The sequence below is a fragment of the Loxodonta africana genome, chromosome 7 (genome assembly GCF_030014295.1).
Source record: "Loxodonta africana isolate mLoxAfr1 chromosome 7, mLoxAfr1.hap2, whole genome shotgun sequence".
NCBI classification, from domain to species: Eukaryota; Metazoa; Chordata; class Mammalia; order Proboscidea; family Elephantidae; genus Loxodonta; species Loxodonta africana.
In genome coordinates, this window is record NC_087348.1 from 21,402,463 (window position 1) to 21,430,337 (window position 27,875).

Consider the following 27,875-nt stretch of genomic DNA (forward strand, 5'->3'; position numbering starts at 1 on the left):
AAAAATGCCAGCATTTTCTATGAGAGAGTAAGTGTTCAATTTTTATTTTGCCTAACCTAGGGTTGAATTTTTTTTTTAGGGTTGAGTAATTCCTATTGCCTCAAGTAATAAACTAATATTTTAGGCTAAGAACTATGTAAATAGAGAAATATATCTGATCTTATACTTTACTGTTATTGCATATATTATATTGTGCATGTTTCCTGGGATTTAAGTAACATACCAAATACTTTTACTCTTCTCATCAAGGAGACTACACAGGTTTGTTACTGTTGTTAAGCGCTATTGTATATATTTAAGAGTGGCTATAAATTTTTTTTTTTTTAAATAAATACAAGGTGAACTTATGCTCGAATATGACACTGTGGAAATTGGGAGAAACACCCCATGTTGTAGTGAAGTTTATGCCCCTCACAGTTCTAGGAAAGTGTCAGTCACGTATGCTGGAAATTAGAATATCACTCTTCCTGTACCTTGACTTCTGAGTCTTCCCTACCTCAAAGCATTTCTCTTCAGCCCTCCACTGGTTTACTCCAGCAATGCACATAGTACAAATTTGTCAATTCCCTCAGCTCCCTCTCCTTGGTGGTAACTTTCTCTAATAGAGAAATTATGTGCAGGTACTATTTGACACTTGGTGGGAGGGACCAGTCCCTGGAAGAGGACATCATGGTTGTATAGCAGAGGGTCAGCAAAAAATAGGAAGCCCCGCAACGAGATGGAATGACACAGTCTCTGCAACAATGGGCTCAAACTTAGCAAGGATTGTGAGGTGGTACAAGACAAGGCACTCTTTTCTTCTTTTGTTAATATGATTTCTGTGACACCTAACAAAAACAACAAGTGTTGAGATTATTGGGGATCATTAAATATTCTACTGAATCACAGATTAGCTCCTATTCTAATTTTGATAGTGTTTAACTTGTATACTCAAGCTCCTCAATTAGTATTTTCTTATCATTCTCTGTCTGTTTTACTTTCAGGAGTTCCTTCAGTAAAAAACTATATACATGGACTAGACAATTTATTTTTCTTTGGGTTGATGGATATTCCTGAGCTGTGTATTGTTCTTTTCAATCTGCGTGATTGCTTTGGTGGGAACCTCTTGAATGCTTACAGCAATCCTGGCAATATCCAATACACTGCAAATTTTCAGCTGGTTCTTTTACATCTTAGTCTACATGGATATCACGACCTACAATTCCATGGTGCCCAGCCTTCACAATTACATGTGGTGCTTCTGCCCCTCCCGTTGTGTCATCTAGGAATTCTTTTCCCATGTAGGTAATGAAATACTCTATAAGTAAATGGATCATTAGTTAGAGAAAGACAGTTTAATTAAAAGAAAAAAAATCTAGTAGTGGGTCCTGATTGTTCTCATTGTTTCAGTATCTCAGCAAAATCAATATTTGCCAATTTCTTATCCTTATATTAAATCCCCCCCCCAAATTGAAGCTCACACAGTAAAAATGTCCAGGAAGCAGATGATAGGGAATAAATCCTCTCGGAGATCCCCTTTTTTGTGATTAACTTATTTTTTATTGTAATTTAGATGAACGTTTAGAGAACAAACTAGTTTCTCATTAAACAGTTAGGATACATATTGTTTTATGACATTGGTTAACAACCCCATGACATGTCAACACTTTCCCTTCTCAACTTTGGGTTCCCTGTTATCACTTTTTCTGTTCTTTCCTGCTTCTAGTCATTGCCCCTGACCTGGTATGCCCCTTTAGTCTCGTTTTATTTTAAGGACCTGTCCAATCTTTGGCTGAAGGCTAAACCTCAGGAGTAATGTCATTACTGAGCTCAAAGTGTTTCCAGGGGCCGTACTCTCAGGGTTTCTCCAGTGTCTGTCAGGCCAACAAGTCTGGTCTTTCTTTCTGAGTTAGAATTTTGTTTTATCTTTTTCTCCAGCTTTGTCCTGGACCCTCTATTGTGATCCTTGTCAGAGTGGTGGTAGCCAGGCACCACCTAGTTGTACAGGACTGGGTCTTGTGGAGGCCATGGTAGATGTGGTCCATTAGTCTTTTGGACAAATCTTTCCCTTGTATCTTTAGTTTTCTTCATTCTTGCTTGCTCCCAAAGAGGTGAGACTAGTGGAGATGGCCGCTTCCGGGCTTTTAAGACCCCAGACACTACTCACCAAAGTAGAATGTAGAACATTTTCTTCATAAACTATGTTATGCCAACTGAGCTAGATGTTCCCCAAGACCATGGTCCCCACAGCCCTCAGCCCAGCAACTCAGCCCATCAAGAAATTTGGATGTATCTATGAAGCTTCCATAATCTTGCCTTGTACAAGTTGTGCAGTCTTCCCTAGCACTGTGTACTGTCTTACCCTTCACCAAAGTAACACTTTATCTATTGCCTATTCAGTGTTTTTCCATCCCCATCCCTCCCTTCTCTTGAAGACCCCCCTGTTTAACGAAGTAACATCAGTGTTGACAAGCACCAACCAATTGCTACAAATGATTAGCTATAGTGATTTACCTTTTTTTTAATTCTACTTGTATGTTAATTTCTAAAAGCTGGATGAATTCCTCAAGGCAGAAAGCCACAAATCATTTCTTAAAATGGGAACTGCATTGTTTATTTATTTTTAGCATCTTCCTTACTAAATAAAAAACCAAACCTTTGCCACCGATTCGATTCCTACTCATTTTGACCACATAGCACAGAGAAGAACTGCCTCCTAGGTTTTGGAAGGAGTGGCTGGTGGATTTGAACTGCCACCTTTTTTGTTAGCAGCTAAGCTCTTAACCATTGTGTCACCAGGGAGTCTCTTCCTTACTGCTTAATGATAATTCCTGAAATCCCTTGCTGCACATTTGTTATAAACCTGCCCAGACTATGTCCTACATCCACTTTGTGATGGTTTTCTAATATTTGGTTTGAGCAAGTATAGCATCCAAAATGAACCCATTAGGTTGCTGAGTCAATTTATTAATTCATTGCCTTTACTGAATTTATTTTCTTTCCCAGATATTGTCCTAGTTATTCGCTATTTTATGAACCCCATTGCTACTTCTTTTAATCTGATATTTTTTGTCATCTCAGGGATGACATCACTAGTGCAGAAAATTGACATTAATAGGTAATTTGGAGTAGTTGTTATGAGCCTGGAACATGGAGCTAGACCATGTTTGAGATTTGGTTCTAATGCTTAAGACCACTGTAACTTGCACAATTTATTTATCCTTCATCAGTTGAACTTGGATAATTTATTTACCCTTCCTGAACCTCCATTCTTAGGGAATCTCACTCATACAGGAGGGTGTTAGGAAAACAAGTACTTGAGGTTGTGAAATGGCTCACCAGTCCAGTTCTCACAGTTATGATGAATTTGTGGTTTTCTTTACTCCACTATGTGGATTCAAGCTTTGAGCCCATTGAGTTGGACAGTTTTTGAGGTAGGCAAGAAGGCTTCAAAGGGGTCAGTCCACTTTTGTTGAAGGGGGTTGGCTTTCTACACCTTGAGAAGAAATCAATCACCAAACTGGAATGAATGGAGGGTATCTTTGGATTAGGCAGGCTCCTCAGGTGAGTGTACCTGTGGAGAGAAGACAGAGGCACCTGAAGGGACAGCAAATATTTAGTGACTTGAACATCTCCAACCTCGTGGAGGGAAGGTGGTTAGTCATAATTAAGGCAGGCTGTATTGTTTGTATTGGGTTATCTAATAGTGTGCCCATATAATAGCTCAAACGGACTAAGCTCTAATTTGCCTCTAGGGATGGATTGAATTCTCAAGAAGGCCAAAGGTAGCAACTTTTTCCGTATCAATTTGGTCTCTTGGCACAGCTTTGCTAAATGTCTCTTCAGAGTCTAGTTAGCCCACTGTAATTTGCAGCTGGACTGTCACTTCAGGCTGTGTGTAAGTCCCTATTAATGTCATGGCTTTTGACACCAATTATACCTCCAAGGTCACAAAATGGGGCCCGCTGTTGTTGCCAACGGAGATGGGAAGCCAAATCAAGGGATCATTTCACTTAGGAGGTGTTCCACAAACTCAGTTGTCTTTTTGATTCTGCAAGGAAAAGCTTCAGCACAGTTAGTGTAGGTGTCAATGAAGGCTAGCAGATATTTGTAATTCTCGGGAGCTCGAGGAATCTCAGTGAAATCGTCCTGCCAGTCCTCTCTAGGCACTGTTCCAGTTCATTGGACTCCTGAGGGTGCTTCAGCAGTGTTTCAGGGATTATTTTTCACACAGGAGGGGCAGCTCTTTAACACTCCCGAAATAGTGGTGTACCTCTTTGTTCCAATTAAAAGTGTCTTAATGCAGCCATATAATCGTATCAAAAGCCGATTGCTCTGTCCCAGTTCATTCTAAGGGGTCTGTGTCATTTCCTCTAAGGCTAGGCGTAAAGGCTGGGGAATAAGTCTGAAATTTAGAAACCAGATAAGGCAAAAAAACAGCCATTCTCAAAAAATCTTAGTGCTATCTCCAGTTGGTAAGCCCTACCACTTTGCAGATGGCATTTTTTTGGGCAGGGGGCATTTCTTGCTCTGCCTATCTGATTTTAAAACTCTGATAAATCACCTCCTTTTGGTTGACCTGAGGTTTTTACTTTTGAGCTCTGTTACCCTGCATTCCCTAAAAAGTTCAAAACCTCTATACTATTCAGGAGGCAAGCACATTCACTGTGGCTAGCAATGAGTAAACATACTGGAGGAGTATACTGTTGGTCAGGGTCAATTGTCTTAGTTCCTTAACAAGGGTGGGCCTAAAAGGAGTTGTACTGTTTTTAAGCCCCTGGGGAAGGACTTGCCTACAGAGTTCTTGCTTTTGTCCATTGTCCAGGTATTTTCACTCAAAGGCAAAGATTTCCCTTTTTTTTTTCCACTTAAATACAGAAGAATGCATCTTTCAGATCAAGTACAACGAATCTGGAAAAACTGGGCAATAAGGTAAATAGCAGGGTATATGGGTTGGTAACTACAGGGTGGACAATGCCTTTCACCTGATTGATGGCTAGCAGATTCTGAGTAAACTGGTATTCTCTATTTTTCTTCTTCACTTTTAGGATGGGAGTGTCAAACTGTTACTAACAAGGTCTGAGCAGTCCATGTTTCATGTATCTGGTGATGATTTTGCCCATACCTGCAGGCCTTCACCCAGATGGGGTCCTGCTTGCATGGAGGGAAAACTATGCCAGGTTCAGGCTCAACTGCCACCAGGGGCACATATTTGGCACATGCTGGCACCTTGTTAGCCCATACCCATAACCACAAGACCACTGCATGCTTGATGGCTGGCCCTACTGATCCCTGGTAGTGTCCTTCCATGCTGTAATTGGTGGGTGACTTTTTTTTTCTGTGGTAGGGGCCATGTGCACTTACCATCCATTCTATGGTGGTACCTGCACCTGCATGGTCTCTTTATCAAAAAAAATTTGTGCTTGCAGTTTGCACAAGTTTCTTTTCAGCAAGGGAATGGAACAGTCAGGCATGTAGAGAAAAGAATGCATTAATGACTTGCATTGTGTACAGCAGGTTAGAGGCTGGAGGAAAGGATGGTTTTTCTCTTACCTGAGACTCCCAGATTAACACTGTTTTGTCAGGACTGTCTTTTTCTGGGTCAGGACAGAATGGGTTGCTCTGGTATCCATTGGAAACCATACAGTCCCCACCCCCAACAGTGGATCAGGTGGGAGACTTTCCTCCAGTCCTCCTCAATTAGAGTCTTTACCCATTGACATCATAGGCCACTGGGCAACCCCATTCTCTTTCTTATCTCTGGGTAAGAATTTAGGGCTTTTCTCTTCCAATGCCATCTTTCCTTACACTGGGCACAGTGGTCTCAGCTTATGGGTGTCAGGGTCCCCCACCTCCCTCTCTCTTCAGGGGCCCTCCTCTTCTTGAGCTGCCAGGAATCAGGTCATTTCCTTACAAGGTGGTGTCCAGGAATACAGACTGTCTCTTCTGATCAGTGATTTTTTTACTTCTCCGCTTTCTGAACCTGATAAGAGTATGCCTGGTAGGTAAGCTCAAAAATACATGAGATCCCCAACTCCACATCCTCCTCAAGTTTTTGGAGTTTTCTTTGTATATCCTGGACACTCTGCCTGATAAAAATCATATTCACAATGTGAGCATTTTCAAGACTCTCAGGGTCTGTTTCTGAGAACTGTCTAAATGCCTCATACACACGTTACACACTCACACAAACTAATGAGTTGCACCAACCTAATAACAGCCACGTAGAGCATTTTACACCTTCCAGAACCAATTCTTTCCATTTCTTGGGACTCTAAAGACCTTACCTAGGAATTATCCTGTTATCTACCAAGTAACTCCAAATACATAGGACCTTTAATGCCCTCAATGACTAATTCCTCCTGCTGCTTGGGACTCTTCGACGGTCTTATGTAGGTACTTACCAAATAATCCAGGTGCGTTTTGTGTCTCCCATGAAGTCATTGTTGGGTCCCAGGAGAATCATCTTCCAGGGCTACTAGAAAGTCTCTGGGAGAAATCTCCTGGTGGCTAGCCCATTGCCCAATCTGCCTCTGGATCTGATCAGATGACTCCTGGCTGGCACACCAGAAATTTTGCAGGGTGGAAACTTCAGGTTCTGCTTGGTGCAACTCATCTCAGCCAACAAAAAATAGACCAAAGCAGAAGAGTAGAAAGGAATCTTTATTTCACTGTGCAAGGAAGGGATACAGTTGGGGCTGCTGTTGCCAAGACTGCTCCAACAGGGCAAGGGGAAAGATTAGTTATAAGGGGTTTATAAGTAGGGAGCTCATACAAGTTACATCAGCGACATTATTAATCACACTACAGAGCTGCAATAAGGTTTACATATAACTCTATGCATCACACGTTCAGAATGTGGTAATTTAACCCCACCCTAGGCACAGTATTACTATATATGAGAACTGAAGTGTTGTCCTGAATGTCAACATGGCACCTAAACAGTTTTTTTTCTTTTTTTGACAATTTCATCTAGTTTTGGGAAGCTGTAAAGGAGAGGGGAACCAGGATTTAAATGTAAAGCTATGGGGCATGCCAAGCAAAGGAACCAGGACTCTAATGTAAAGCTAGGGGCATGTCAAGCAAGCTGCTCAAGGAAGTGGAAATTTTCCCAGCCTGGGGAGCTCCATCTTATCATGACCATTTTCACCTTCTAACTGCTACAAACTTTCAAAAACATTTATGCTCACATGAAAATATAACATTCGTCTTTTTCTTATATTGCAATGAAGTATTTTCATTCTAATTCCATTGGCTACACAGGGGATTTTATGTCAAGATCCTGAATGAAGAAAATAATTTAGACTCTAATAGCTTCAATGAAATGCTATAAATTTTGAAAAAAAAAGATACTTGAAAAATTTTGAGGAGTAATGTGGAGCAACTATGTCCATAAGGCAAGATAGCTGCATCCTTGCCACATAACATTTCTTACCTTAATAAGAAATTCAGCATGGAGCAAATTGTGGGATTATCTCATTTTGCCTCTCTTAAGTAGGGTGAACATAAGTCGCTGAAAGTATAGCACATAATAAATATTGACCAAAGTTTGGGAAAGCCAAACCAATGAAACAGAGGTAGCAAACTTAGCTCATCATAGAATATCCTGTTACCCAAGGAAACACACAAAAAATAATTTAACGAACATTTTAAAAAGTTTTTCATATAAATAAGAAAAGATAACAACCTGTGAAAAAAACCTACAAAAAAAGGGTAATTATTAAATGAGAACAACTAGTGAGGAAGGGATTCCAAACCTGGGAGCAACTCTGGAAGACCTCAAGAAATTTATCCATTCTGATCTATACACCAATTAAGACAAATTTCTTGAGGTCATCCAGAGTTTCTCCTAGGTGGAATTCCTTCCCCACTCTTAGATCTAGGCAAAATGGGTTGATTATAACAAAGTCACATGCAGAGCTGAAACTGTAGATTGCTCAATTGCAAATTATGTTGAGTTAACAGATTTACATGTGGAAGTAAAGGCATTAATAAGAAAAGAATGGAACTCCAAAGTCTAGAATGGGGGCATTTGAGCAAATTTAGATAAGAGAGTAATTCAAAGCATCACGCTACACTGAGATTCCTTGCAACCTAGCCCAAATCTGATACTCCCCTCAGAAACTATGAAGGCTAAAACAGAAGGCAAGTGCTTACACAAACACACATACCCAAACCCCAGAACTGACACTGCAAAGTTTATTCTAATAGTTGAAAGAACACAGAATCATTGTAGCGCCACTTTTGTACCTAGTACTTTTTCCCACTTCCACTCAGCATATCCACTCTCCTTCCCTGACTTCATGGTTCCCAGCACATTCTCCTGGAGCTCTGGAGGTGCACTGGTTAAGAACTTGGCTGCTAAACCAAATGTCAGCATGTCAAATCCACCAGCCACTTCTTGGAAACCCTATGGAGCAGTTCAACCCTGTCCATTAAGTTTTCTATGACTCAGAATCAATTCAGTGGTGAAGGGTTTTGTTTTACAGCACATTCTCAAAAAAAAAAAAAAAAAAACAAATCCACTGCTCTTGGGGAGATTCCAACTACCAGCAACCCTATAGGACAGAGTAGAACTGATTCATAGGGTTTCCAAGGCTGTAAATCTTTGTGGAGAACAACTGACATATCTTTCTCCCATGGAGTGGCTAGTGGGTTTGAACTCCCGGTCTTTCAGTTAGCAGCTGAGCAATTTAATGACTGCACCACCAGGGCCCCAACACATTCTTCTGCACTATAAAATTTACTTATTTATTATGTTCGTGATCCATTTTTTCCCTTCAAGGTAGGAAAAGGTTTTTACTCTTTTGTTCATCAGTGTATTTAGAACAGTGACTGACACATAGAAGGAAATTTATGAATATATGTGAAATATATTTTTGCTCACCATCCCCTATGGAGGCACACAGACAAGGTTTGAAGCCCATCATGTAATTTATAGGACCCACATGATGTGTTAAACGGTAGAAAAGATATTGCTTATTTTTTTCAATGTCCTATGTACGCCATATTTTACATCTTTGTTCCTCAAGCTATATATCAAGGGATTCAACACCGGAATAACCAGGGTGTAAAACATGGAAGCCACTTTATCAGTTTCAAAGGAGTGACTGGACTCGGGCTGCACATACGTAAAGATTAAAGTCCCATAGAACAAGACCACCACGGTCAGGTGGGATCCACAGGTGGAGAAGGCCTTGTGCCTGCCCTCAGCTGAGTTCATCCTGAGAATGGCTACAAGAACGAGGAGGTAGGAAACAAGAACTATTAAAAGGGATGAAATCAAATCAATAGCTGCTGAGATGAGAATGATCAATTCAATTTCATGTGTGTTTGAGCAGAGCAGAGATACTAAGGGGAGACAGTCACAGTAGAAAAGACTGATGACATTGTAGCCACAGAAGGATAAATTAAAAATCTCTATGGTGATAAGAAGAGAAATAAATGCACTATAAAGGTAGAGAATTGCCACCAGCACCCGACACATCCTTTGTGACATGATGACTGTGTAGAGCAGAGGATGACAGATGGCCACATAGCGATCATAAGACATTGCTGACAGAATGAATAATTCACTAATGATGAACAAGAGAAAGAAAGCTAGCTGTATAGCACAAAAATAATACGAGATTGTATTTTCATCCACAAGAAAATTGACTAACATTTTGGGTCCCACAGCTGTTGAGTAACCAAGATCAGTGATAGCCAGGTGTCTGAGAAAAAAGTACATGGGAGTTTGTAGCTTGGAGTCTATCTTGGTGAGGATGATGATGCCCAAGTTGCCCACCACTGAGATCATGTAGATGATGAGGAACAGCCCGAACAATGGCGCCTGCAGCTCTGGGCGGTCTGTGATTCCCGTCAGAACGAAATCATTCAGCAGTGTTAGATTGTGTTTGCCCATCTTGGTCTATTAGGAAATCTGTTCTGGATAGAGATGTTAGCACAGCCAGTAGTTTTTATGCAGTATCATCTGGTAGGTTTTTATTATTCAAAAGCAATATGCTAAATGAATAAGATAAATGCAAACTTTCCAATATAGTTATTTGAAATTAAACCCACCTCCCTCAAATAAAGTATAGGCACATGAAGATAGAGATAGAGAGATAGGGAAAGAAGGAAAGAAAGAGGAATTTAATTTGTTATCAGTTGGGTAAAATTTGCTCCCCAAAGAACATTTGTCAATGCCTGGGACATTTTGGATGTCACAACTAGGAGAAGGGTACTACAGGTATCTAAAGGGAGCCTGGGATGTTACTAAACATTCTACTATATACAGGGTAACTCCACACAATAAGAAAATTTCTAGTCCAAGATGTCACTATGGCAGAAGTGGAGAAATCCTGTATTAAACATAGAGCTAGAGATAGACACAGATAAAGACATAGGCGTAAGTATGTGACAATGTAGATAGATGTACACATACATGCACATATACATATACATGTACATAGATTGGATACCTGGTGGAGCAGTGGCTGAGAGCTTGGCTAATAACCAAAAAATGGGCTTTTTGAATCTACCAGGCTCTCCTTGTAAAATCTCTGGGGCAGTTCTATTCTGTCCTCTAGAGTCTGTTTGAGTTGGAATCAACTTCGTGGCAACGTGTTTCATTTTTTATTTTAATACATATGGATATATGAAACAAAAATTAAAAAAAGTTAAAAATTTTAAGTGGTGTATATATGGATAATTACTGAACTTTCTTTTATTCATTTATATAATGACATTTACAAAATTATAATACAAATGTCTTTTTCATTATAAAAATTTTAAAGGGCAAATTCACTAAATGTGTGGAAACATTTAATATGCCTTACTTCAAAACAGAGGCGTATAAAAGCCCTTTTGCCACTGGTGTTACAGACTGACACAAAACACTTGACAGGTATTGAACAGATATATTAACAAGGAAAATCTAATCAATCATGGTGGTGATTATCTGTCTTTTACAGGGAAATATCTAGGTGGTAGATCCATGCAGATATAGGCCCTGTTATATCTCCACTTGTGGGTTATAAAATAAGGTACCTTAATTTCTTTATTCACATCTGCAAAATGATCACTTCCCTTCAGTGTTTTTGGAGAAATAAAAGACTATTAAATATTTCAATGCATTTACATTATGGGGATATAAGTCTCAAATATCAAGTATATGGTGGTTTTGTTGTTTTTAAAATGATGACAATAAGTTACCTGAAAGGAGTTTTCTTTACATATGCATATGTAAATTGTTCTAGCGTGACTTAGCTTCTATGTCAGGTTTATGATGATGAGTAGGTTGGGTAGCCTGTAATCCATGTAACTGAGCCCAGCCCTTCTCTCCCCCATCCTCAACTCCATGACTAAAGTTGGACCATCAGTATGCCAATGTTCTGGGTGATATATCTTCTACTTTAATTAATGCATTTTAGTATAAGCTGATGGACTACTTACCTAAAGTTCAGCAGTTCAAAACCACCAGTGGCTCCCTGGGAGAAAGATGTGGCAGTCTGCTTCCATAGTTATTTACAGCCTTAGAAAACCTGTGGGGTCACTGTTGCATCAGGATCACCTCAACGGCAGTGCCTTTGAATATAAACTGACTTAAAATATGTCCTGCCCTAGAAGCAGCTTCATTATAACAAACATATACTAAGCTTTTTGTAACAAATCCGATATATTTTCTCATGGAAGTATCTACGATAGTGAAAGGAAATTGAGAAAGTGTGGTCCATGTCACTGATGTTATATAATTTAATGCCATTAAAAAATTCCATTTAGGTAAAGAAATCCTCTAGCTTAAACTATTAGATAGTACATAATACATATACTTAACATACCACAGATTAAAAAAAGAAAAATGCCAGAGAAGGATGAGGATGGCAGTATAAGGTAAAAGAGTGAATGGTTTGAAATGATACTACTTACATGAAAATAGCAGTACCAGCAACCTCTGAGTTAGGAATAAGCAAGTAGAAAAATACAATCATATCATATTTAACAATAAAATGGTAACGGGAAAACACACTATCTCACATGAAATGTTGATTGTAAGGTTGTAACCCTAAAGACACATATTGCTTATGTCACAAAAGAAGCCATTGGCCTCTTTCCACCTAAAACAGAGGAGAATGAGGAAAAACAAAGACTTAATGAAGCAATTAACCCAAAGGACATATGGCCCACATGAACCACAGCCTCCTCTATCCTGAGACCAGAAGAACTAGATGGTTCCTGGCTACCACTGCAGACCGCTCTGACCAGGATCACAATAGAAGTTCTGGGGCAGAAGTGTGAAAAAAAGTACAAAAAATTCAAATTAAAAAAAAAGTCCAGATTTACTGGTTTGAAAGAGGCTGGAGAAACTCCTGGCACAATTGTCCTTAGACAATCTTCTAATGTGAAACAATAGACAATCCCCATGGCCACCTGTCAGCGCAATAACAGACGGGGCTATTAAATTAAACAATAAAATCTGTGAAGAATGTGCCCCTTAGAACAATCAAATATAGGAGACCAAAAGGGCAAGAAGGTGAGGAAGGGGACAGGGAAACTTGACTGATGAACAGAGAGAAGCCAGGGAGGAAATGAGAGTGCTGACAAATTTTGTGTAAGAATTTTTGATTGGAAAATTAATCTGCTATGTAAACTTACACCTAAAGCACAATAATTTATATATATATATACATTTTAAAGAAGTTCAGAATTGGGTATCAGTAGATATTACAATTATGAGATCAACTATCATCAATGAATGCAATAAAAGCAAAGTAAATCTTGTTTAGTTGAAATGATGAAAGGCTGAAGGAAAAAAGTTCTTATATTGGTAAGTACTGCTTTTCCTATAAGGTAAGGGAAGGCAAGAGGACTTCCTCTCAACAGCTCTTGAGTTTCATGGAGAGCACCAAGTTATTTTCCATAGTTTACTATCTGTGTTGAGTATCTCATTCTCATTTTATAAAGCTATATTCCTTGAGAAAATTATATCTTCATTTGGCCAGATTCCACAGGAAAATGAAGAATATATTATGTATTATACCATTGCCATAAAACTGGGTTCTTAAAAGTATCCCAGACTCTTAAACCATAAGTTGTAAGATGCAAATTTATTTCCTCATCAAGAGATTAGCAAAAATGTACATTTATACAGTTATTTAAAAATGCATTATATACTAAATTACACTTAAGAGGGACATATGAAGAGCTTAGAGCCAGCTTGTAACTACGGATTTGAAAGGACATCAACATTGAAGAATGAATACTGTAGCTTCATAATTCTGCTACAGTATTCTTAATCCTGCATTTTTATGTTTCCTTTACTTGCATATTTGAGCGCTATTTTTCACATAATTAGGCCACCTGGGTGGCAAAGACAGTTAAGCACTCAGCTACAAAGTGAAAGTTTGGGGGATCGAATCCAGTCAGAGGCGCCTTGGGAAAAAGAAAGATTTACTTCTGAAAGTTCACAGCCATTCAAAAACTATGGACTACAGTTCTCTGATGCACACGGGGTAGCTATGAGGCAAAATTGACTCCAGGACTTTTTTTTTTTTTGGTTAGTTTTTTATTCATATAATTACTTATAAAAAGTAAAAATATTTAGACATAATGATGATGTTTCAAAGATGCTTAGGAGCGTTTAGCCCCTGAAACAAAGTGTGAATATTTGGAAAAAAAAAAAAATGTGAAAAAAAAGGGAGAGAGGTCCTAGTCTCAGGAACTACTGAAAAGTAGAATGCTCACAGAACTGACTCAGAAATCTTAATATTTTGCAATGACTTTGCCATTGAATAAAGGTGGAACCCTGCAAGTGTCACTGAAACATTCTAGATATTGGTAAAATATGGAAACAGTTTATCTTTTTACCTGCAATGAAGCCTCTATCTTGACTCCCCCAAGTGTTTCCTAACATGACAGAGTGAGAAGAATTTATGGATTTTTTTTTTTTACCCTAGGAGATTCTCCCCTAGGAGATGCCAAGCAATTTGGTGATTGTTCCTGAAGTGTATGAAAGCTTAACAAAATACCTGGGGGTGGCTTGTTAATTGTCCAGGACATGGTGTATTCATCGGTGACCAAATTTTTATTCATATCATGTGTATGCAGGTCTATGTTCATCTATTTCATGTAGCCTTGCATATTACTCTTTGTTAGCATTCCATTTTTACCACACAGGGATCTGGATTAAAATATTGTATCTATGAAACAGAACTGTCAATATTCCCATTTCTATAGTGGTCTCTCCAAATGGATGACAACTGAAGAAATGCTAAAACACTTTCTTATCACATTATTTAAGACTTAAATGGAATAAAAGTAATGCATTGTGCATATGTGAATTATTACTTCCTAGTTTACCGTTTTTTTTTTGTTGTTGCTATTATTGCTATTTTCAAGTTTTTTTTTCTTTTTGACCTCATAAACAGAAATATTTCCCTTGCTTCTCATTTCACAGTCAATTGCCACCACGTGATTATGCTTTTTTTCTTGTTTGTCTTATTTTCCATCCTTATATTTCAATATTTTATGTTTTATTCATCCTGTCCGAACTTCATTCCAAAATTTTTTTCTCACCTTGATACATGTTCTGCTGTGCTTGACATAATGCTCTACCATATCAACACACCCTGGTAAAGTGTGAAATTTTGTGTGTAATGTCTCACTGTGGATATATATTTACTGTGCTATAAATATTTCTGCTGCACTTTGTAAATATTTTTAATGCATACATTTGTGATTTTTTTTTTTGCTTATTTCTCCTATATAACAGTATGTATACGGCGTAGTGGTTAAGCGTCTGGCTGTTAACCAAAAGATCGGCAGTTCAAATCCACCGGTTGCTCCTTGGAAACTCTGTGGGGCTGTTCTACTCTGTCCTATAGGGTCATTATGAGTCAGAATCGACTTAACAGCATTGGATTTTGTTTGGTTTTGTATACACATATATCTGCTAACTGAAAAGTTGGCTGTTTGAACCCACTAGCCTTTCTGGGGAGAAAAGACCTGGCCATCCGCATCCATAAAGATTACAGCCTAGGCAATCCTATGGGACATTTCTACTCTGTCCTATAGGTCGCTATGATTTTCAATGTACTGGATGACACCTAACAAAACAAAAATTCTTGAATAGTACATATTTTGTGGCCCTCAACAGAACGTTGTCTGAGTTTCTTGCTTCAGGAATGTTATCAGGAAAGACCAGTTTCTGAATGAGGACATCATATTTGGTGAAGTAGAGGGCCAATAAGAATGATAGGATCTCTCCATGAAGTGAACTGACACAGTGGCTCCAACAAAGTACTCGAACAAACATAATTGTAAGGATAGGACAGGGCCAGGCAATGTTTTGTTCTGTTTTTCATAAGGACATCATGAGTTGAGGTCACTCAGTGGCAGGTAGCAACAACGACTTTGGTGACCGTTTTCATTTCACATGATTCTATTGAGGTCCATCCATGCTGTTGCGTGCATCAATACTTTGTTCTTTTTTGGTGCTGAGTATTACTTTATGGAGGTACAGTTTGATCACCCATTCCCCCATGGAAGGACAGTTTGGGTTATTACTAGTTTTTAGCTCTTACAAATAATGTTTCTTTGAACATTTGTGTAAGGGTTTTTGCATGAACATAAGTTTTCATTTCTGTGGGATAACTGTCTAAGTGTGGGTTGTTTTAATATTGACAAAGTCCAATATACCATTTTGCACTTGGCATCCATATATTGGCATGTACCAATAATTCAGTAGTTTTTAATATTGAGTGGCATTAACTTGTTGGATATGCTACAATTTGTTCATCCATTCTCAAGTAAATGAACATTTGGGTTGATTCTAGTTTTTGAGTGTTACAAATAAAGTTTTTATGGACATTTTTATACATGAAATTATAAGGATAGATGCTGACATTTCACTTGGGTAGATATGAGTAAACTGGTTAAATTTTAGGGTAAAACTATGTTCAGCTTTTTAAGACCCTGATGCTTAAATTATTTTTTTAAGTATTTTCATCATTTTAATTTTCCACTAGCAGTTTATGAATGGTCCATTTCCCCCACATACTTACCAAACACCTGATATTCTAACAAATGTATAGAGTTATGTCATCAGTGTTTTAACTTGAAGTTCATTGAAGAATAATAAACTGAACATTTTAAATGTGCTTATTTGTCAGGAGAATATGTCCTATGAATTAGTGAGTGTTTTTATGATCATTTTTGGGGACTGTTTCTTTTATTCTTTTATTTTATTATTGTTATTATGTTTGCATTTTCAGGCCTCTCTCTGTATATATTATGGAGTCCTGGTAGAAAAGTGATTAAAGAGCTGGGTGGCTAACCAAATGTTTGGCAGTTCGAATCCACCAGCTGCTCCTTAGAAACCCTGTGGGGATGTCCTACTCTTTCCTATAGGGTCATTATGAGTCAGAATCTAATGGACACCAATGGGCTGGGGGGAGGGGATATATATTACGGACACAGGCCATTTATGAGATATATTATATGAAAACATTATCTTCCAGAATATATCTTGTTTAATACAAACGTCTTTTGAAGAGCAGAAGTTTTAATATTTCATGTGGTTAAATTTTTTATAGATTATGCTTTTGGTGTTATCTCTATGAAAACTCCAAATGTATCTATAGAATCAATGAAACGGCAACTTAAAATTGAAAAGACTTTTTTGAAAGAAATTATAAGCTGAGAGTGAATTCACGAATAAATTCTGTTTTTTTTTTTTAGTTCTATGACTTTATTATAGGCTCTATTAGATTATTTTTACATAAAAATTCTTGTCATCTATCAATAAATAGGGTTTTCCTCCAATCTGGATGCTTTCTATTTATTGATTGATTTACTTTTTTATTGCCTTACTGTGTTGCCTCGAACATCCACTAAAATGTGGAATACATATGGTGAGAGTAGATTTACTTGTTTTGTTCCTGGTCTTACTGAGAACCTATTCAATCTTCTATACCATGTGTGATGGTAGTTGTAGGTTGTCCCTGGGTGCTCTCTTTCAGTTTGAGAAAGCTCCATTTTAATATTAATTTGGCCAATGTTTTATCATAACTATTGGGACTTTTGAACTGTTTCTCTACAACTATTTATATGACATTGTTTGTCATTTTTGTTTGAAATTATAGTGCCTGTCATTCACTGATTTTTTAATGTTAAACTATCCATGCATACCTGGAGCATGACTATTTGGTGTACTATTATTTTTACATATTGCCAGACTCAATTTCTTAAATTTTTCTTTAGATTTTTCACATACCTGCTCTGTTGTTTTCTTTTTCTTTAATGCCTTTGTTTACATTTGATATCAGATTATAATAGCTATCCTCCTCTCTTCAGTTTTGTAGAAGAGTTTGTGTAGAGTCGGCTAATTCTTTTTCCCTGAACACATAACAGAATTTCCCAATCCAGCCACTTGGAATGATTCAGAATGGGGTGTGTTTTAAATTTCCATTTTGATATCCTCTTTATAAATGATATTTTTCTCACATGTTTTCTAGCCTTTACATGTATGGAAATATATCATAACCCACCTTGTAGGGTCCTAAAATAAAACTCAGTTTGGATTCTTTTCTAAAGACAACCTTAACATATCTAAAATTTAATTTTTTTTCTCCTTACACATTTTCTGAATATTAAAAGACTAAGAAAATATGCTTGGAAAATTCAGAGGGAATATGTAGCAACTATGTCCAGAAATCATGGGAAATATATACAATGCTACATATCACACCTCACTCACTGGAAACACAGCATGGTCCAAACCGTGGATTATCTCCTTATGCTTTTTTCAAGCAGAATTATCAAAATGATGAATTCAAACAATCCATACTGATCAAACTAAAGTGCACACTCATATTCATCAAGTTTAAGAAAATTCAGCCAAACAAAAACAAGACAACAAACCTAACTCATCATACAATGGACCTCTTATGCAAGGCTACATAAACCATTAGAAAACGACTTCTAAACAAGAGTAATTGTTCTTTTCTAGAGAGATAAGGAGAACAATCTATGAGACAAAGACATGGAATTAGGAAGCAATATCAATCTGGGACAGAAAAAATGAAAAAACCTGGAAATTTCTGTGGCTGACCTCAATAAAATTATCTTAACAGTTATACCCACTGGATACAGACAAAATGGGGTAACTTAGACAAAACCAGACACCTAGCTGAACCTGTTGAAAATAATTTTATTTTGTTACTGTTTATATCAATATTACAATATGGTAATAGTAAAAATAATAACAAATAAACCAATTCTAAGGGCTCAAATATGAAAGTAAAGGCCCTGATGATGAAAGGCAGGGATTTCTAGGTTTAGAAAGTGGACATTTGAGCAAATTCAGATGATTGAGTACTTCAAATAAACCCACCACACTGAGCCTTCTTTTAATCAGAATTAGCCAAACAGGGCAGAATGTGAGCGATAAAACAGAAGGTGTGTGCAAGTGCACACGCACACACACACACACAGACACTTTCTACTTTTTTTTTTCTACTAGATGAGGAAAACGCCAGGTACTTGGACATCTTCCTGTATCTACTATAGTTTCACTATCCCACTCAAGATATTCAATTTTCTTTTTTTTAAATCTAACATGCCCCTATCAAGTTTCTTAATTATTATGCTTATAATGCATCACTCCTGCTCAAGGAAGGCAACACTTTGTACTGTTCCACTTATTGATCTACTTACAGCTCTTAGTAGAGTGACTGGTAGAAGGCAATAGAGAAATACACGTTCAACTTACCTGTGTTTTTTGCTTGCTATTCCCCTTGGACACACACAGAAAAAAAGTTTAAAGCCCAAATGTACTTTATATGAATCATATGTTATAGTGAACTTTGAGAAAATATATTGCATAGTCGTCCTAAAGTCCTATGTAAGGCACATTTTACATCTTTATTCCTCAAACTGTAGATCAAGGGATTCAACATGGGGATCACCAGGGTGTAAAATATGGAAGCCACTTTATCAGTGTCAAAGGAATGACTGGGCTTGGGCTGCAGATACATAAAGATTAAAGTCCCATAGAACACTACCACCACAGTCAGGTGGGATCCACAGGTGGAGAAGGCCTTGTGCCTGCCCTCAGCTGACTTCAATCTGAGAATGGAGGCAATTATAAGTATGTATGTGAGAAGAACTATTAAAAGGGATGAAATCAAATCAAAAACTGATAAAATAAGAATAACCAATTTGATTTCATGTGTGTTCGAGCAGAGCAAAGATACCAAGGGGAGACTGTCACAGTAGAAATGCCTGATGACATTGTGGCCACAGAAGGATAAATTAAAAATCTTTATGGTGACCAGAAGAGAAATAAATGTGCTGTAGAGATAAGGGATTACCACCAGCACAGAACACGTTCTTTGTGACATGATGACTGTGTAGCACAAAGGGTTACAGATAGCCACATAGCGGTCATAGGACATTGCTGACAGAATAAAAAATTCAGTAGTTATGAATATAATAAAGAAAACTAGCTGCATAGCACAAAAATAATAGGAGATTGTATTTTCATCCACAACAAGATGTGCCAACATTTTCGGTCCCACAGCTGTTGAATAACCAAGATCAGTGATAGCCAGGTGTCTGAGAAAAAAGTACATGGGAGTTTGTAGCTTGGAGTCCATCTTGGTGAGGATGATGATGCCCAAGTTGCCCACCACTGAGATCATGTAGATGATGAGAAACAGCCCGAGCAATGGCGCCTGCAGCTCTGGGCGGTCTGTGATTCCCATCAGAATGAATTCATTCAGCACTGTTAGATTGTGTTTGTCCATCTAGGTCTATAAGGAAACCTATTCTAAATGGAGACATCAGCATCATCAATAGCTTTTATATAACATCATCTGGTAGATTTTTAGTATGCAAACCCAGTATGAAGAGTATATATCCAAATGTTCCATTTTAGGATATTTGAATACATACCAAACTCCCACAAATTTTACACACACATATATATATTAGATAGACTGATGGATACATTGGTAGATAGATAAAACAAAAATGAATGATATGTTAACCCTTTAGGTGTTAGGTACACGGATACTGATTGTACTCTTCTTAAAAGTTGTCTTTTTCACATACCTAAAAAAATGCATGAATACATTTGAACCCTCTCCTTGAAAACATTATCTTATGAAAACTCTTGCATATAGATGGTCCAGGATGGAACAATCAACATACTAAACAGGTTTTCAATAGATACATAATTGATCACAGTGGAAATTATTTGTCTTTATACATGAAAACATCCCTAGAAATATATGTATATTGATGGAACCTCTGCTATTTCTCCATTTGTAATGTATACAATATGGTACTTTGGGCAAATAGCGTAAGTTTTTTTTTGTAATGTATACAATATGGTACTTTGGGCAAATAGCACAAATCATATCCCAACTCTTTAAACGAGAGTTAAATTCTTCAAGGTGTCTATGCTAGTTTAAAATAACTCTAAAATAGTATGTGCCTAGTACTGTTTGTTCTACCTATTTGTCCATCTTTCTGTCTGTTTATATACCTATCAATTTTTTTTTTTTTTATCTATGGGGCAGTTCTACTCTGTCCTGTAGGGTCACTATGAGTCGGAATCGACTCGACGGCGACGGTGGTGGGATGGATCTCATTATCAGCTATCGTTTTTTGATGTTGACAGAAATTACTTGAAATTATCATTTTTTGTTGTTGTTAATTGTTTTGACCTTTAAGATATTTATAGGTATATTCTTCTGGACTGTGACTTAAGTTTTTTGTCACCATTTTCATGATGAATAGGTTCATTAGAGATGTTATGCTTGTAACTGACCCCAGCCCCAGAGTCTATAACAACCACTCTATGACTAAAGCACCTAAAAGTGCCATTCTTTAGATTACTTTTTTTTTGGTCTACTTAAAATACTTTCTCCTCCAGTTGGGCATTCATATTGTAACTGACACATTCTAAGTTTTTTGTAACAAATCAGGTATACATTTTTTTCTCATGGAGAAACCTAAGAAATATGAGGAAATCTGGACAAATAGTGAAAACTTGATGCCATAAACTCTCCCTTGTAAAAAAGTATCCTGTACTTTTTATGAAAAAGAAAGCTTAAAAAATCACAATATGATACAGTAGCATAGGCGAAGAAGAAAATGCACTGATGATGATATCTATGGGAATTACCAGAAGTTATTTAAAATCTTTTTTAATACAAAGCATGCTCCATTAAAATTGGGACTTTTATGTGGCATGCGATATCACAGATGAATTAAAGTATAATCTTTAAAAAATGTATCTGAATATACCACAGATGTTTTAAAAATAAAACAGTAGCTCTACAGATTAATATAAAAAATTAGAGGTTTGAAACTTCGTGATATCACTGCTTCAGAAGTATGTGTGTGTGTCTATCCAACCATCCATCTACCTATCTACCTATCTACGTATCATCTATCTATCTATCTATCTATCTATCTATCTATCTATCTATCTATCTATCTATCTATCTATTATCTATCTACCTATCTATCATCTATCTATTTAGCATCTGTCTATCTATCATCTCTCTAGCATCTATCTATCTAGCATCTATCTAGCATCTATCTGTCTATCTATCATCTATCTATCTACCTATCAATCTATCCATCTTCGTATCTGTCTAAGTATATATCTATCTGGCATGTATCTTTTCCTGAATACTACGAGCAGAGCAGTCTCTGAGTAAGTTATTAGTCAGCAAATGCGGACATTAAATTTCATAGCATTATGTTATAAAAGTGAATAAATGAAGTGAACATTTATCTCATATAAAACACATCAAGAATAATGGTGGAAAGCAGACAGAATCGAAACAAAATTCTTAATATTTTTCTATGGCTTTGTTATCAATTAAAATGTCACTAAAATATTCTAGATATTGGTAATACATGGCAATGCATACAATTCTACATTTTACCTGTAATGAATCTGTTTTGACACTCATGCGCTTCTCAACATGGCATAGTTGGAACAACTTATAGCATTCTCTCAGCCCTTGAGGCTCTCCCTGAGGAGATACCAAGAAATGTGTTAATTATTTCTGAAGGACTTGAAAGCTTAACAAAATGTCTAAGATATTTGTTAGTTTTCTAAACAATTTGTATTCACCTGGAAGTAAGTTTCTTTTAGATACATTTATTCATTTATTCTCAGTTAGATTTCAATTTGTCCATCCAAGGATTTACAGTAAAATATTTTACCTTTGTTTCAGACCACTCAATATGCCATTTGTATAATGTTCTCAAATGGAATAAAAAAAGTACATTTCATAAATATAATTCACCACGTCTTTGTGTTTTTTTTTTTTTTTTCCTCTATTTTCCCTTTTTTTTGCCTTGGGAAAGGATATTAGTCACTTTGACATCTCCTATTATTGCAAATTGTCTATTTAAAGCTTCTCTCTTATTTTAATTTATTGGATTAAAATATTATGTTCTATTGGCATGACTCAACATGAGAAGTAACAGCTACATACATGCATTAATAGTTGGAATATGGAGTGTACAGAATATGAATCTCAGAAAATTAGAAGTTGAAAAAAAGGAAATGAAATACGTAAAGAACAATACCCTAGGCATTAATGAGCTGAAATAGACCTGTATTTTCCATTTCGAATTGGACAGTCACATGGTATACTACACCAGAATGAAAAATTGAAGAGGAATGACATCATACTTATCCTCAAAAAACATTTCAAGACCCATCATGAAGTGCAATGGTGTCAGTGATAGGATAATATCCAAAAGCCTCCAAAGAATACAAGTTAGCACTACTAGTATTCAAATTTACCGACCAAGCAGTATTGCAAAAAATGAGAAATTGAAGACTTTACTAACTTATGAAGTCTGAAATGCATCAAAATTGCAATTGAGATGTATTGATTGTTAATGGTGGATTGAATTGTGAAACCTGGAAAAAAAGAAGAATTGGTAGTTGGAAAATATGGCATTGGTGATAGAAATGACACCAGAGATTACATGTTGGAACATTGCAAGACCAACAAATTCTTCATCACAAGTAACTTTTTTCAAGGACAGAAAAGGAGAGTATACAAGTGAACCTTGCCAAATGGAATACACAGGAATCAAATTGACTACATCTGTTGAAAGAGATGATGGAGAAGCTCAATATCATCAGTTAGAGCCAAGCCAGCAGCCAATATTGGAATGCACCATTGGTTGCTCATACGCAAGTAGAAGTGGAAGAAGCTAAAGAAAATTAGAGCAAGTCATAGAGAGCCAAAATACGACCTTGAATACACCCCACCTGAGTGTAGAGATCATCTCAAGAATAGATTTGACACATTGAACACTAATAACCAAAGATTAGACAAGTCTGGAACAACATCGAACATCATAGACAAAGAATGTAAAAAGGTCATTAAAAAGGAAAGACAGAAAACCAAAATGGATGTCAGAAGAGACTCTGAAACTTGCTCTTGAACATAGAGTAGCTAAAGAGAATGGAAAAAATAATGAAGTTAAAAACTGAACTGCAGATTTCAAAGGGTGGCTCAAGGAGACAAAGTAAAGTATTATAATGAAATGGGCAAAGGTCTGGAGTTAAAAACCCAAAAGGGAAGAATATGTTTGATATTTTTCAAGCTGAAAGAACTGAAGAAAAAATTCAAGCCATGCGAGCTAATAATATGGCGTGTTACTCATATCTTACTAAAAGGTTTTAATAAATAAAAGTGACAGGAAAAAAAGCCACTTTCTCTGACATTCTAGATAAGAAATAAGAGTTATATCCATGTATAAAGCACTTTAAAAGATGCAGAACCCATGCTTACTCAAGTAGATGTTAAATGTCTTTATGGTTAGAAAAATTATGAAAATTTAAAGACTTTGTAAAAAAAAAGAAAGCCTTGAAGGCAATCCTTATTTTTTATTTCTGTGTCAGTCATTTTTAAATATGTTCGAGATTTCCGTAGAATCAATTGGTTGAGATGGACAAAGGAAAGTTCAACGAAGAGATGAGTTTTGAAAGTGCCAGCATTTTCTATGAGAGAATAAGTGTTCAATTCTTATTTTGCCTAATCTAGTGTTGACTAACTTATATTGCTTCAAGTAATAAACTAATATTTTAGGCTAAGAATCGATGGAAATAGAGAAATACACCTGATTCAAGAGGGTTTAATTTAAAAAAAAAAAAAAAGTCTAGTAGTAGGACCTGATGGCTCTCATTGATCAGTATCTCAACAAAATCAAAGTTAATATATTTGCCAATTTCTTGTCTTTATATTAAATTCCAAAAAAAAAAAAAAAAAATTGAAGCTCAGCCAGTAAAAATGTCCAGGAAGCAGAAGATGATAGGGAATAAATAGCCTCAGGATTCCCCCTTTTTTGTGATTAACATTTTTTATGGTAATTTAGATGAAGGTTTCCAGAACAAACTAGTTTCTTAAATAGTACACATATTATTTTAAGACATTGGCTAACAACCCCACATCTCAACAGTCTCCCTTCTCAACCTTGGGCTCCCTATTACCAGTTTTCCTGCTCCCTCCTGCCTTCTAGTCCTTGCACCTGGGCTGGTGTGTCCCTTTCATCTCATTTTATTTTGTGAACCTGTCCAATCTTTGGCTAAAAGTTGAACCTCAGGAGTTACATCATTATTGAGCTAAAAGGGTGTCCAGGGGCCATACCCTCAGGATTTCTCCAGTCTCTGTCAAGCCAGCAAGTCTGATTTTTCTTTCAGAGTTAGAATTGTGTTCTACATTTTTCTCTAGCCCTGTCCAGGACCCTTTATCGTGATCCCTGTCAGAGCACTCAGTGCTAATAGCCAGGCACCATCTAGTTGTACTGGACTCATTCTTGTGGAGGCCATGGGAGATGTGGTCCATTAGTCTTTTGGATTAATCTTTCCTTTGTATCTTTAGATTTCTTCATTCTTGCTTGTTCCCAAAGTGGCAAGACCAGTGAAGTATCCTAGATGGACTCTCATGGGCTTTTAAGACTCCAGACGCCACTCACCAAAGTAGAATGTAGAACATTTTCTTTATAAACTCTGTTATGCCAATTGAGCTAGATGTTCCCCAAGGTCATGTTTCCCAAAGCTCTCAGGTCATGTTTCCCAAAGCTCTCAGTCCTTCAGGTAGTTTGGATGTGTCTATGGAGGTTCCATGACCTTGCCTTGTACAAGCTGTGCTGGCTTCCCCAGTATTGTGTACTGTCTTTCCCTTCATCCAAATTACCACTTAACTCTTGCCTATTTAGTGTTTTTCCTTCCCCAACCCTCCTCTCCCTTGGAGACACCCCTTTTTAAAGAAGTAACATCAATCTTGACAAGCCCCTGACTGACTTCTACACATCATTGGCTGTAGTGACTTAGCTTTTTTGCTTTGTTTTGTTTTTAATTCTACTTCCATCTTAATTTTTAAAAAGCTGGCTGAACTCACAAAGGCAGAAAGCCACAATTTTTTTTTTAATGGGAACTTCCTTGTTTATTTTTAGCATTTTCCTTACCAAACCAAAAACCAAACCTTTACCACCGATTTGATTCTGACTCATTTTGACCACATAAGACAGAATAGAACTTCCCCCTAAGGTTTGGAAGGAGTGGCTGGTGGATTTGAACTGCTGCCCTTTTCATTAGCAGCTAAGCTCTTAACCACTGTGTCACCAGGGATTCTGTTCCTTACTAAAACCACTTTCCTTACTGCTTAATGATAATTCCTGAAATCCCCCACTGCACATTTATTATAAACCTGCTCAGACTATGTCCTGCATCCACTTTGTTATAGTTTTCCACTGTTTGGTTTGAGCAAGTCAAGTATCCAAAATGTCCAAAATGAACCCATTAGGTTGCTGAGTCTATTTATTAATTCATTGTCTTTATTGAATTTCTTTTTTCTCCCATTTTCCTAGTTATTCACTATTTTATGAATCCCATTTTTTTTTTTATTGCTACTTCTCTTCTTTTAATCTGATACTTTTTGTCATCTCAGAGATGACATCACTAATGCAGAAAAATGACATTTAGAGGTAATTTAGAGTACTTGTTAAGAGCCTGGAACATGGAGCTAGACCTTGTTTGAAACTTGGTTTTAATGTTTAAGACCACTGTAACTTGCAAGATTTATTTATCCTTCATGATTTGAACTTGGAGAATTTATTTACCCTCTCTGAACCTCCATTCTTGGGGAATCTCACCCATGCAGGAGGGTGTCAGGAAAACAAGTACTTAAGGTTCTCAAATGGCTCATAAGTCCAGTTCTGATGAATTTGTGGTTTTCTTTACTCCAGTATGGTGGATTCAACCTTTGAGCCCATTGAGTTGGACAGCTTTTGAGGTAGCCAAGAGGGCTTCACAGGGGCCAGTCCACTTCTGCTGAAGGGAGTTACCTTTCCACTCCTTGAGAAGAACCTAGTCACCAAACTGGAATGGATAGAGGACACCTTTGTCTCAGTCAGGCTCCTCAGGTGAGCGTACCTGTGGAGAGAAGACAGAGGCATCTGAAGGACCAGCAAATATTTAGTAACGTGAACATCTCCAACCTCATGGAGGGAAGGAGGTTAGTCATAATTAAGGCAGGCTATGTTGGTCGTATTGGGGTTATCTAATAAAGTGTGCTCATATAATAGCTCAACAGGACTAAGATCTAATTTGCCTCTAGGGATGGATTGAACTCTCAGGAAGGCCAAAGCCAGAACGTTTTTCCATATCAATTTGATCTCTTGGCACAGCTTTTCTAGGTGTCTCCCCAAAGTCTGGTTAGCCCACTGTACTTTGCAGCTGGACTGGCATCTCCAGGCTATCTGTAAGTTCCAATTAATGTCCTAGTCTGTTGCCACCAGTTGTACCACCAGGTTCACAAAATGGGGCCTGTTGTTGTTGCCAATAAGATGGGAAGCCAAATCAAGGGTTGACTTCATTTAGAAGGTGTTTCACAAACTCATCATTATCATCATAGTGACCCTATAGGGTCACTATGAGTCGCAATCGACTCACGGGAATGTTTTTTTTTTTTTTTTTTCCACAAACTCAATTGCCTTTTCAGTTCTGCAAGGAAAATCTTCAACCCAATTAGTTAAAAAAAAGAAAAATTAGTGAAGGGGTCAATAAAGACTAGAAGGTATTTGTAATTGCCAGGAGCTCAAGACATCTCAGTGAAATCAACCTGCCAGTTGTCTCTAGGCATTGCCCCAGTTCACTGGACTCCTGGGGGCACTTCAGCAGTGTTCTTGGGATTATTCACACAGGAGGGGCAGCTCTTTACCACTTCCGAAATAGTGGTGTTCACCTTTGATCCAATTAAATGTCTCTTAACCCAGTAATATAATTGTATCAAAAGCTTATTGCTCTGTCCTGCTGCATTCTAAGGGGTCTGTGTCATTTTCCTCTAGGCTTGGTGCAAAAGCTTCGCAACACATCTGAATTTTGGAATCTAGATGTCTCAAAAACCAACCATGCCCAAAAAACCTAGGTGCTATCTCCAGTTGGTCAGGGCCGCCAGTCTGCAGATAGCATCTTGTTGGACAGGGAGGAATTCTTGCTCTGCACATGTGAATTTAAAACTCAGATAAATCACCTCCTTTTGGTAGACCTGAGCATTTTACTTCTGAGACCTGATACACTACATTTCCTTAACAGTTTGAAATTCTATGGTATTCTGGAGGCAAGCATACTCACTATGGCTAAAAAACAAAAAAATGGCTAGTGATGAGTAAACATACTGGAGGAGTATACCATCTAAAAAAAAAAAAAAAATACCATCGGTCAGGGTCAATTGTCTCAATTTCTTAGCTACAGTAGGCCCGAAAGGAGTGGGGCCACTTTTAAACCCCTAGAGAAAGACCTGTCTGCAGAGTTGTTGCTTTTGTACATTATCCAAGTCTTTTTACTCAAAGGCAAAGACTTCCTTTTT

General features: G+C 37.3%; 2 protein-coding genes across 2 annotated transcripts; both read right to left on the minus strand.

The window, feature by feature from the left end:
* Window positions 1-8,935: 8,935 nt before the first annotated feature.
* Window positions 8,936-9,883, minus strand: LOC135232036 (olfactory receptor 8K3-like). Its single transcript, XM_064289314.1, has one exon. It carries the CDS (start codon window positions 9,881-9,883, stop codon window positions 8,936-8,938), a length of 948 nt encoding a protein of 315 aa, XP_064145384.1.
* An 8,929-nt stretch (window positions 9,884-18,812) lies between these two features.
* Window positions 18,813-19,928, minus strand: LOC111749102 (olfactory receptor 8K3-like). Its single transcript, XM_023542405.2, has one exon. It carries the CDS (start codon window positions 19,764-19,766, stop codon window positions 18,813-18,815), a length of 954 nt encoding a protein of 317 aa, XP_023398173.2. The 5' UTR covers window positions 19,767-19,928.
* Between the last annotated feature and the right edge of the window lie 7,947 nt (window positions 19,929-27,875).